This window comes from Leuciscus leuciscus (assembly GCF_965113295.1).
Source record: "Leuciscus leuciscus genome assembly, chromosome: 25".
NCBI lineage: Eukaryota > Metazoa > Chordata > Actinopteri > Cypriniformes > Leuciscidae > Leuciscus > Leuciscus leuciscus.
In genome coordinates, this window is record NC_138724.1 from 5,615,179 (window position 1) to 5,627,299 (window position 12,121).

General features: G+C 36.8%; 2 protein-coding genes across 15 annotated transcripts; one reads left to right on the top strand and one right to left on the bottom strand.

The window, feature by feature from the left end:
• Positions 1-588: 588 nt before the first annotated feature.
• LOC309490580 (uncharacterized protein) lies at positions 589-6,959 on the bottom strand. Of its 14 annotated transcripts, none has more exons than XM_082159819.1 (6): positions 6,838-6,959; positions 6,007-6,028; positions 5,763-5,825; positions 5,141-5,165; positions 4,819-4,851; positions 589-4,266 (listed from the first exon to the last, which is right to left on the bottom strand). In XM_082159819.1, the coding sequence occupies exons 1-6, from the start codon at positions 6,874-6,876 to the stop codon at positions 4,158-4,160; spliced, it is 291 nt and encodes a 96-aa protein (XP_082015945.1). In that variant the 5' UTR covers positions 6,877-6,959; the 3' UTR covers positions 589-4,157. The 14 variants fall into 14 exon arrangements, 4 of the variants coding, with proteins under 4 accessions (XP_082015945.1, XP_082015947.1, XP_082015946.1 ...); XM_082159821.1 differs by lacking the exon at positions 6,838-6,959 and adding an exon at positions 6,204-6,473 and having other exon boundaries at positions 4,823-4,851; XM_082159820.1 differs by lacking the exon at positions 6,838-6,959 and adding an exon at positions 6,204-6,473 and having other exon boundaries at positions 589-3,864.
• Positions 6,960-8,421: 1,462 nt separating this feature from the next.
• LOC309490000 (uncharacterized protein) lies at positions 8,422-9,881 on the top strand (the record flags this gene model as incomplete). Its single annotated transcript, XM_082158949.1, has 4 exons — positions 8,422-8,579; positions 8,701-8,854; positions 9,102-9,311; positions 9,504-9,881. The coding sequence occupies 4 exons, from the start codon at positions 8,422-8,424 to the stop codon at positions 9,879-9,881; spliced, it is 900 nt and encodes a 299-aa protein (XP_082015075.1).
• Positions 9,882-12,121: the final 2,240 nt, after the last annotated feature.

A 12,121-nucleotide genomic window follows, 5' to 3' on the forward strand; every position in this document is an offset into this window, starting at 1 on the left:
AATTACCTCACCGATAGGTCGAGCAGGGGAATTTATCAAATCTCTCATCAAGGCTTCAACTCGTTTCTCAAACATTCTCATCGCTGTCACAGAGTTACTTCTGAGGATTTCACATTTTTCGGACCAGTCTAATTCAGCAAAGTTCACGGTTTCACCTTGTTGTGCTTTAATAGCAGTAATCACATCAGGCCATCTCATCTCAGCAGCACTAAACGTACAGAAAAATGTAGGAGTGCCCAGCTGTCTCAGCATAGCAAACAAATCACGGAGAGATTTCTCCCAGTATGCTGGAGTCCCTCTTAATGGTTGCATGAATCGTGTAGCTTCCTTATTTATTACAAGCTTTTCTAACTCCTGTTTGTCCTGCAGCATTGAACAGTTTATTCTGCGTCCATCACGGGTCATGGGTTTTGCTTTCCTCAGCTGGATAGACATACTAGATGTGGCCATGTTCATTTCAGTCACGAACTGCGCAAAGAAGATATAGTTGGTATCCTTCGCACAACGATTGTCAATAGAGAATAGTCTAGAGTTAAAGTATCTGCTGGGGGAAACATGTTTTGCTCTGTCCGGCTCATCAAAGGTGTTCTTGCCATCTGGAAACTGCACTGGAAACGCCATAGACTCAAGTTTAGGAATTTTGAAAGTGTTTACAGGAGTGTTTCTCTCTGCTGGGGCAATGCAAAATATTCCATCATTATAAGACAACAGCTGCTGGCCGAGATCTGGGGGCTGAAGACATGTATCCAAGGCAAGGCCTCTCGATTGCTCTTCTGCAGTAGTGTCATCATTTGCATCGTGTTCATTCTCATTGCTCTGTTCTTCAGTGTTCTCACTTTGTCTACTGTTCTCAATATCCATTTCCTCATCGGGAGCATTGATGTCATTTGCACACTCTTCATGCTCATTAAACATTTCTTCTTCAGAAGCATTGATGTCATTTGCACACTCTTCATGCTCATTAAACATTTCTTCTTCAGAAGCATTGATGTCATTTGCACACTCTTCATGCTCATTAAACATTTCTTCTTCAGAGAGTTCTGCATTAATGACGATATCTTTATATTCTGAATGGATATCTTTTAGCTTTCTTAAAGCAGACAAAACCTTTTGCATGTTCAAAGTCTGAAACTGATAGTGACCTTGGTAACACAGACGTCTTTTGAGTTTCACTGTAAGCAGTTGTGATTCACTTCTTGGTCTGGGTAAAGAATTCACTGTTGTTTCTACTTCAGATGCAACAGAAATCACGGCGCCTTTAATAGCTCTTTGCTGGCCTTTCGGTAGTGTAATAATCTTAGCAAAAGGAAAGTACTTTGCAATAACGTGTCTTTCAAGAACATTCAAATCGCAGAGTTCTGAAGGAATGGGAGCGAACTGAAGTTTATTAGCTAAAGCAATGTCTGGAATCAGACCTCTCAATAGTGTATTATGGCAGCAGTGACAGATCCACTCTGTTTTCCTGTTCTCCAAGGCACATTGATCTGAGCAGTCAGAGCAGACGTGAACATAGTTTCCAGTCAAGCAAACTGAAGCAACTGTCGGATTCTTCTGATAGCGCTCACGATCACATGATTTCACTTGATTTGAGAAGAGCGCTCTGGCACAGCATGTGCAGACATAAGTTGGCCCCTGTTTTATCACATCTCTGAAAACATTTAAGGCTCGTAACACAGTCGGATCTTGTACTGCGTCAGGCTGGGTATTTTGTAACGTTTCTCTCTGCTGGCGCATCAGATTCATGTTTTTGTATTTATGCTGTATGTCTTTTGCACAGCGTACTGTGTGAAGTACCTTGAGTGCAGATATTTTGTTTTTAGATTTGAATAAATTGTATTCTTTCTGACGAGCCCTAAAATGTGCATCACAGTGATAACGTTGTTTAAAGATGTTCTTCCTTTGTTCATAGAAGTTAGGATCATTTTTGCATCGGTTTGTATAATGATCCATTTGCCTTTGCCTAAAAATAGGATCCTTTAAATATCTATCAACAATATATTGCATATGCTGTTCCTTGTATTTAGGATTATTCCTATAATTTCTTATTATATAGGTCTTTTGTCTCTCCCTGAACTGTGCGTCATTCCTGTAGTTTCTAATTATATAGCTCTTTTGTCTCTCCCTGAATTTTTCATTCCTGTAGTTTCTAATTATATAGTTCTTTTGTCTCTCCCTGAACTGTTTGTCATTCTTGTAATTGCTGGTTACAGTACTCTTTTTTCTCTCTCTGTATTCATTAATATGTTTATAATTGTTTTTCATGGCTTGTTTGTGGTGTTCTCTGTAAATTGCATTATTACAATATTTGTTCTTCATGGCTTGTTTATTCATTTCCTTACGTTTATAATTATGGATTTTGCGTTTAGTCTGTTTTTTGATGGAACTCATTTCTTTGTGCCATTTTGAACTGTAAGCCTTTCGCCTTTGAGTCTTGCTCAGTTTTTTCAATTGCTTATTTAAGTCAGTTGATTTTGAACATTGTTGATTTGGAGCTGACAATGCTATCGGCATAGATGCACTCGGTGAAAGCAAATCAGGAAATGTTTTACTGAATGACACATTTTTATATCTGTCGCTATCCTGAGTGACGGAAGTTATAACTTTGATTTTATACTGATTAGTCAAGTGGACTTGTTCATCAGTTGATGCTTCACTGTTAACGGTAGTCTCAGATAGTTGTTGAAATGGATCTTGGACTTGAACATACAGTTGTGAGACATCAGTAGACCTGCATTGTTCTTTGTTTGACAGAACTTCATTCTCAAAAGAGGTGGAAGGTTGCACATCTTGGACTTGAACATCCAGTTGTGAGACATCAGTAGACCTGCATTGTTCTTTGTTTGACAGAGCTTCGTTCTCAAAAGAGGTGGAAGGTTGCACATCTTGGACTTGAACATCCAGTTGTGAGACATCAGTAGACCTGCATTGTTCTTTGTTTGACAGAGCTTCGTTCTCAAAAGAGGTGGATGGTTGCACATCTTGGACTTGAACATCCAGTTGTGAGACATCAGTAGACCTGCAGTGTTCTTTATTTGACAGAGCTTTGTTCTCAAAAGAGGTGGATGGTTGCACATCATGTTGAAGCTTACAGCTTTCAGTTATTCGGTTAATGAACGATACAGGCAGCAGATCAAACTGTTGCTGGTCTCTCAAATCAAAACACCCTTGAAACAATAGCAGCAACCTCTCAATCATGTCCTCTAAACGGAAGAAGGTCAACATCACGGCTGTACCAGTGCTTTCATCTTCAGGCATTCCATATGCTGATCTGCAGTGAGAGTCAAAATAACCAAACCTCCCTGAGCGATCTCTGAATACGGCGATACACGAGCATCCACACATCAGCAACGCGTCACTCACATCAGCTCTGAGACATTGCAGAGTATTCTCTAGGTTTTCATACTCGCCTAGGACAGGTGAATCTTTTAGGAATCCAACTCTCTGAGGATGTTTCAGGATGTTGTAGCAGGCAGAGTTGGTCTTAACTGTGCTTGGCAGCTCATCAAAGTTAAAAAAATTTGCCACAAATTGTCCTTTGCTCCGCAGTGTTTTTTTGACACTAGTGTAAAGGGAATCACCTTTCTGTAAAATGCGGTCTAAATCGAAACCGAGTAGCTCATTACGTTCATTATGGACAGCTAGGAACATTAAGGCATTGCATGTACACTGACGACTTCTGGAGTAAATCTTGTACCTAGAATCGCTTTGACAGTGAGATGCTGTAACAGACAGAACATACATGTTTTCACCAACCATACCTGTTCCAGAAGTACTGCTATTGGTGCCACATGAAGCTTTTAGGTTTCTGCGCTGTTTCTGAGATTCACTCCTCTTTCCTCTTCTTGGCATGGTGATGTTTGAGCACTGGCAATCAAGCAAATATGTTTGAGTAATGGGTACAAATATTGATATTTACTGTTACTTGAGAAAACGAACACAAAAGATAATACCTTTTATGCGATCAGATATACAGAAATATATATATTAGTAACAGTATACAACAGTCGATATATAACAACAGTTAATTAATTGATTTGAAGTTAGGTTAATCAAAAAAGTGTGTACTTTAAAAGAGTTGATATTCCACTTTTTCCTGAATCTGCAGTTGATTTTTTCTCACCTGGGTTCAAGTTTTTCACAGTCCCAGCTTTTTACAGTCAAGTCAAGCGTTTTTTAGTCAAGTTGTCAGAGTTTTCATAGGTTTTGGTTTTCAAAGTGTTTTTGGTTTTCAAAGCGTTTTGGGGGAAAAACTTGTTGTGGTTCTGGCTTTTAATTTTTAAAGATGCGTTAGCAAGCTTGCATGTGCAGTTTGGGTTTATGCGTTTTGGTTTTTGCATTTTTGAGATTGCGTTTGGGGTGCGAGCAAGCGAAGCAGCAAGCAATGCAGCAGCGTTTTGGGGTAGCAGCCAGTCAATGTTTGTTTTGAAGAGAAAGAACAGAATGGGCGAGAGGTAGAGGTTTAAGCGAGATAAAAGTTTGAGTGAAAAAAGGACATAAAGGTATAGGATAGGACAGGACATTAAACGACACACACGCACACGCACACACACACACACACACACACAGAGAAAAAAACAAGTTAATTACATTCTTTACAGAAAACCTTAATACAAAATGCACTTAATTAAAACTTCACTTAACAGTTAATTGGGCAAATATAATAATAATAGTAAAACAAAAATTATTTCTAAAATGATTACTTACTGTATAGAGGTGGGACAATGTAATAAATAAATACAGAATGCAGTAATCAATATATTTTCAACACATTTTTGGGGCTTATGATAATACGCCATCACATTTAAAAACAGTTCTTACATACTGTTGATGGGAATAGAGATGTCCAATCTACTGCAGGGAGAGAGAAAAAGAGACACATCTCACACAAATCAAGCTGTTCATTTTAAGCTACAAAACCTTGTTTTTACTCAGCATATTTACATGTCCAACAAACAAATATATTTACCTTTACTCTAATTTCTACCAATGGCTAAATGTGTAAAATATCACAATGTTATATACTGTATACAGTAAAGACTAAAACAGCAATGTCTATGTGGACCCTACAGGACATGTAGAATTGTGTATTAATCAATATAAAGACATAACTAATGATTAATATGTTGTGTGTGTTACTTGCATAGACAGCCAAAGCAGCCTCAACCCTATGGAAAAATGAAAATAAATAAACAGCTTGTGATAGAGAATAGAAATGGCTGTTCATGCGTTTGTTACGTCTCGGCTAGATTAATGCAATTCATTATTTTGCTGTGTATCCAAGTCTCAAATTGCTTGTCTTCAGCTAGTCTGAAACGCTGCGGCCAAACTTCTTCATAAGTGTCGTAAATTTGAACAAATTTCTATCCTATTCTCAGAGAATAGACTTTAAAGGACCATGAATTTAGGGCCACGACTCTGGAACAGCCTGCCTCTAAGCGATTAGAACGGCCCCTTCTCTGTCCGCTTTCAAGTCTCTGTTTTTGGTTTTTCTGTTTTATGGTTACTCTTATTTTTTTCTAATCTGAATTTTATTGGTGTTATATTTATTTACCACAAAGGTTCCTAGATGGCAATAAAGGTGAATGTAATATAAACATTACAATTTATGTCTATGATGTTAATGTCTGCAATCCATTCTGCTGTTACACAATTTAATACAATGCTGTTATACAAAAGGTCGTTTTTTCCATGATAAATGCAAATACTGAGAATCAACTGAGTTGATACTGAGTCAAGCTGTCACTCAAATACTAGTGGATTACCTTGAAATGAAGGTGCTGATGGCAGTTGGCAGTGGCTACGAGGCAGTGGAGGAGATACGAAACCTAATGGGTAAATGAAATGAGTAATCTTGATTCCAAAAATGTTATTCAAATCTTAAGTGTTAAGTGCTTAATAAAAGAGGTTATTACATGTTGTGAAATATGCTGATGTAGATTGCTATTCCATTGTCTATTGTAAATGCAAATACTGAGAATGTGACAGTCAGTTAAAAAGATTACTTACCGCAATGGATGCATGCAATGAACTGGCAAGATTTTTACAAACGTGTTCACATAAAAGAAAAAGGGAGAAAAATAAGAAATCACATATGATTAACTATTATACAAGTAAAATATTGCACATGCCTGCATGGATGGACATGTACAGAATAACTGTAAAGTCTTAAAAATATCATTGACTAATCTGAATCACATGAGTACATTTGACAGGATTCTCTGAACTGCGGTGCAAAGAAACATGGTGGCGCCCATCTCACGTTATAGATCAAGATATGTTTTTCTTTTTTATATACAAGTTTTTAAAAGACCAAACACACTCACTTACACATTTTTTGAGAATCGGAAGATCAGATAGTTGATGACAAGGTAAGCAAGTTTGTGAATATTTTGAAGAAAAAAAGAAAATAAAAGCGACACATCTGTCATACAGTGGCTGCGGTGTGTCACGTGACAAATATGACGCGTCGCCATGGAAACGATCTAAAATAGAATATTACAATTAAGCGTGAAAAAGGGTTGATATATGCATAATAAATGACGCTGGCTTATCTTTTTATTAAGCGAGTTATCAGTGTGTATTGATCATTGATGGTATAAAGTTATGCCTAACCCTTAACAATTTCACATGTCCCCTCAGTCATTTCATCCTGCAGCCGGGCCTGAAACCGTTAGCACAATCTCCTCACGAGACACGTTATTATTGTAATGCTTAATGGAAATTAATTATTGTTCATGTTTCAGCTATTATAAACATTCATACTCAAATAAGTTTAACTGCATTCAACTCGTTGACCCACACACATTTTAATTACCTGAGACAGATTTTCTTACTCACCCGACGCAAAACAGCAGGCATAGAAAAATCCAGAATCATTAGTTATGCAGCATTCCACAGTCTAATTGGCCAGCCGTTATATTCGTTTGAATACTAAAAACTAATACCCTTATAATCAAGTTTAATTAGTAAAAATACATTCAAAAGTCATTACAATTTAAAAAACATTTATTACAATAAATAAAAATAACAAGTTAAAAATATTTATCACAACGCGCCCACCCACACAGACTGCGCAGGAGATGCGCGCACCCAGAGTCCGTTAAAAGCTGCGCACAGCCACAAACAAATGTGGGCTCGTCCGTAATAAAAAACGGAAATGTTTAATTAATACATTGGGCATCAACTAGACAAGTTAGAAGTCAGCATAAAGGGTAATAGGAAATCCGTGTAGATCGGTTTTAAACCCTAATTAATTTAAAACAATTGCAGGCAAAATAGATTTAATAGGGATTTATTTTAAATAAAATTCATTACAAGTTAAAAAAAATCATTTTAATAAATAATTAATCCAGTTAAAAATATTCATTACAATAAAATTAATTAAAAGTTACAAATATTAATCAAAAGCGTGCTCACAAAAGTTGTGCAAGGCCTTTTTGTTTTAAATAAAATTAATTTCAAGTTAAAAATATCCATTACAAGTTAATATTTAATACAATAAATAAAAATAACTACAGGTTCAAATATTTATCAAAACGCGCACACACAGACAGCGCAGGAAATGCTAATAATATCATAAAATCACAAAGAATATCAAATCACAAATATAAATAAAATTCCTTATCTGTTAAAGATATTAACACGCACACGCGAACGCGCGCGCGCGCACACACACACACACAAAGGGTGCGCGCAGCAGGAGTCCCGCTTAAAAGACGTGCACAGCCAGTATTCTTCAGTGCGCAGCAGTTCTCCAACGCTTCCCAGAGTCGGCGCTATTGTTCCCCTGCTGGAGTTAAAGGTGAGACAGAAGATATAACATGTATTGATGTATCTGAAACACTGTGTATTTAGAAATGTTAATTTACAAAGAAATTAATAAATACAAATAATAAAAAAGTCAGAAAAAAGCCCTTTCCATTAGCTGACAGGAAATTTCATTTTCTGAGGTAAAACTTTACCTCATTAGAAATTGTATCAATGACTTTTAATATATAAATCAACTACATGAATAAATAAATCAATTCCTGTGAAATATTAAGTAAAAAAAGAGAGAAGTCCTGTCCTGAGGTAATTTTTTACCTCACAAGAAATGTATTGACGCGATTAATTTATGAATTGGAAGTTGATTAACATTTCTTGTGATGTAAATATTAATTGGAAAAGGGCCCGTCTATAGGGTTATGGCTAAGGTTGAGTTTATTTTCTGAGGTAAAACTTTACTTCATTAGAAATTTTATCATTGACTTTCAATAAATAAATCTAAACTAAACTATAAATAAAACATGAATAAATAAATAAATTCCTGTGAAATATAAAAAAAAAAACAGGTCATGTATCATGATATTTTCATGTGTTAGAAAGTCATTGAAAACATTATGAAAGTTATAACCTTACCCTTTTTTGTGTATTATTCTTAGGATGGCAACCCCCTACAGTCAGCAAGCACCGCTAAAAGTCAAATGTGTGGGTAGCCGCAGGAGCCAAAAGGCTTTAAATTTCACATCCAACAACAACATAATTGATGTTGGAGAATACAAGGTGACCACACTGTCCGCCCTAACTGATGGACAGACATGGTACACCTCAATAAAAAAATGGAAGTGACCCGGAGTTTGAAGAGGGTGGATCATACATCATCAAAAATTACACCCTCTCTAAACAATATGGCCGGCAGTGTATTTTCTTAAACCGGTCAAGCAGAAAATTTAAAACCTCCCCACTGGCCATAACCGAGGCGGCAGAGAGAGCTGCAAAAGAGGTCCTCTGTCCTCCTTCCCCAATTGTAACCGGGGAAGAACAGGAAGTCTTCTCAAGCACTGGATACCTGAGTCTGCAGGGAACCATTGAGAAAGTGAGTGAATTTAAAAGCACAATTGAATATCTAGTACATTATCCTGGTTTACTTAACCTAGGTAAATGTAAGCTATTATAATTGTGTTTCTCAATCACAGTCCTATAGTACCCTAACACTTTTATTTGAGATACACATTTAGGTGAATTAACCTTGATTGGGAATACATAGAAAATATTCAGTGTTGGGGATACCTGGACCAGGACTGAGAAACACTCATCTGTGACACTGGGCTGTTATTTTCCAGGTGCAAGTGGCCAGGATGACTCGGGCCCAGTATCCCCTCCTGGACCTTTCTTTGAGGTCTGGAATAAAACTTCTGGAGGTGACTTTATGGAGAGAAGAGGCGTTGATGGACCTGTACGTCGGGGATAAGGTGGAGGTCAGCCACCTAAGGGCAAACATTCGGCCCAATGGAGGAGGCAAATTTGACTCCTCCAACTATACGACTGTCAAGGTAAACAAATATAAATTTCAAAGGTTATCAAAGACAATTAAACAGCCATTAATAAAAAATAAAAAACAATTAAACTGCAAGCATTAAAATATTGTGAATTGTAATCAATACATTTTTACTGTTTATAATAATCTAACTGTAACACTAACCTTAACCCTAAGTGTGGATGTTTTTTTATTTATTTTTCACCAGATCGTAGAGCGCGAGATCCTTGAAGCAGTGCTGACAATTATTGGCGTGTCCGAGGATAATGATATGCTCATCTTGTTGGACAGTGAACTTGAAGACTATGCTGTACCAAGCCATTTTTACCATGGCAATATAAATGACTTGGTACAGCAGCTGCCAATTACATTAAAAGTTCAGCACATTCATCACCGTGTGCTGAAACTTGAGGCCGTGGATACAACTGAGGCCGCAAAATCCCTGGATGCAGCAGAGGATGCAGAATCCCTTGACCTTATCGAGGCCGCAGAATCCCTGGACCTTATTGAGGCCACAGAATCCCTGGACCTTATTGAGGCCACAGAAGCCGCAGAATCCCTAGAAGTTGAAAACACTGAGGCTTAAAGTGTGTTTTTGACTTTGATTTGGTTTTGTTTTCTTAAGTTCTGATTGTTTTATATTTCTAAATGTTCCTAAGTACTTTACATATTATTAAAGACTGTTTGTTCGAATATCTTGTTGTGTGTTTCTTTGCATTCACCCCATTACATTACAGGGTTGTTTGTTTTTATGGGGTTTTAGAATGGGGGTTTTCAATTTGAATAACATTGCGTAAATTCCGAAAAATGTAAAATGCATGAGCTGTTCTCTGATTGTTTCAGGAAAAGATTCGAAGCATCAGGAATGTTGAAAACAGTGCCATCTTGTGGCAGGTCAAAAACCCAAACGTTTACAGCTTGTTGTTTTATCAACCAAGCACAAATAAAAAGCCTGACAATGCTAAATGTTTTTTGATAATATAATACATTTATATAATAATAATAATAATAATAAAGTGTTTCAATAAATGAATGAATAAAATGTTTCTGGCTATTAATAAAGTCATTATGCACTCCAAGTGAGCATTGCAAAGATTAATTTTGATCCTGAATTCATCAGCTCTATTGTGTCTTGTTACTCTAACCTCTTAATTAAATAAGGGCAATCATAACCTATTGCAGTTAATTTTGCAATGTACCGTTGCCGGTCGGCAGGCGTCAATGACTCGCAATATGACATTTTTGTCATTCAAATACACACGATGTTCGCAGTGTTTTCCCCCACGCCGACTCCACCCTCGCCACACCAGACCACGCCCCCAACTATGACTAGATGCCGACTGTATCCCTGCGTCCCAACGTGCATACTATCCACCCTATCTGCCCTAAATAGTATTGACAATTACTAATGTCACATACTATTTAGGATGGATAGTATGCACATTGGGACGCAGTCTATGTATTGTTGTGGCTGCGGTGTGTCATGTGACAATCATGACGCGTCGCCATGGAAACAAGGGGTCAGTTAAAATATTTTGAACTTACGCGTGAAAGGGTTGATTTTAAAATATATATATATTCTAAAGTAAACAACAATAGCCCAAGTTTAGTAAAACATTTTTTATTGAGACTATAAAAAAATAATTCTGCATCCATTTTTAGGTGTGCCAGCTGCCACTGTGGGTGGCACCGGCACACCCGTGGCTACGCCCCTGCTTTAACTGATAAAACATCATTATTGCTCTGGATTTTGTTATAATGAATAACGTCGATTAAAAAAATATAAAACGGGTTTTTTTTTTTTTATGTGAGGGGGAAAATGTCATTCTTGTATGACAAGAACCATTTCGGAATCAGTTAATTGCTTTTTACGCATTAGAAAAACAAGAGTTATTTTAGTAGCATGAAAAATCAAAAGGATTATAAATTAATATCTTACTTACATCGTAGGCTATCTGACACTTTTCATCGAGCGAATTGGCAAAATCCAGTCAGTGTCTGACTGACTGACTGAGGTGGTGAGCACATGACGTGAACGCGGCAAAAACCTGGCAAAAACTCACGAACCCGCAGTTTGTTTCTTCATCGTTAACTAATCTGATTGGTTATTGCATTATGAGCTCAACAGAGACTTGTGTGATTGGTGGTAATGCTCAACGCTGAAAAAGTATCAAAAGTAATCTTGCATGTGAGCATATTAACCTGTAATGCCGCAACACTTTCATTTAGTTTCACATTTCACTTCAAAAGTGATAGTCGTTATCCATCGACGGCCTATATCACGTAAACTGATCCTTTCAGCACTATTATGTATTACACCACAAAATAACATGCTCAACATTTTCGGGTACATTACAACGGTCACATTTATCAGAAATGTATTTTGTCTTTAAATACAAAGTTGACTTTTTAGGGGGGGGATTTTTTAACCCTTGAAGTTTAAGAGCAGGGCAATTGTGTCTCATAATGTAGCAATTTAATTTCCTTATTTCCTTCACCTGGTTACTGTGACAACGCGCGTCCATCACCACATTAGCTGTTCTTACAATATAATTTATTTTTATAATTACGAGTTGTTGATATAAAAGTTATGAAGATTTTAGCATTAAATCATTGAGGCTGTAATCTATCAAACTGAAAAAAACATTATTTCCGATTATTGCTCTGGATTTTATTATAATGAATAACGTCGATTAAAAGAATAAACGTTTTTTTATGTGAGGGGGAAAATGTAATTCTTGTACGACAAGAACCATTTAGGAATCAGTGAATTGCTTTTTACGCATTAGAAAAACAAGACAGTTATTTTAATAGCATGAAAAATCA

Excerpts from the sequence above, each read along its gene's own strand:
- LOC309490580 (XM_082159818.1), bottom strand. The coding sequence starts at position 6,254 with ATGGGCGCCACCATGTTTCTTTGCACCGCAGTTCAGAGAATCCTGTCA. Across the intron at positions 5,826-6,006 it reads CATTGCATGCATCCATTGCG|GTTTCGTATCTCCTCCACTG; the intron begins GTAAGTAATCTT and ends TTTACCCATTAG. Across the intron at positions 4,267-4,818 it reads TCTATTCCCATCAACAGTAT|CCAGAACCACAACAAGTTTT; the intron begins GTAAGAACTGTT and ends AAAAATTAAAAG.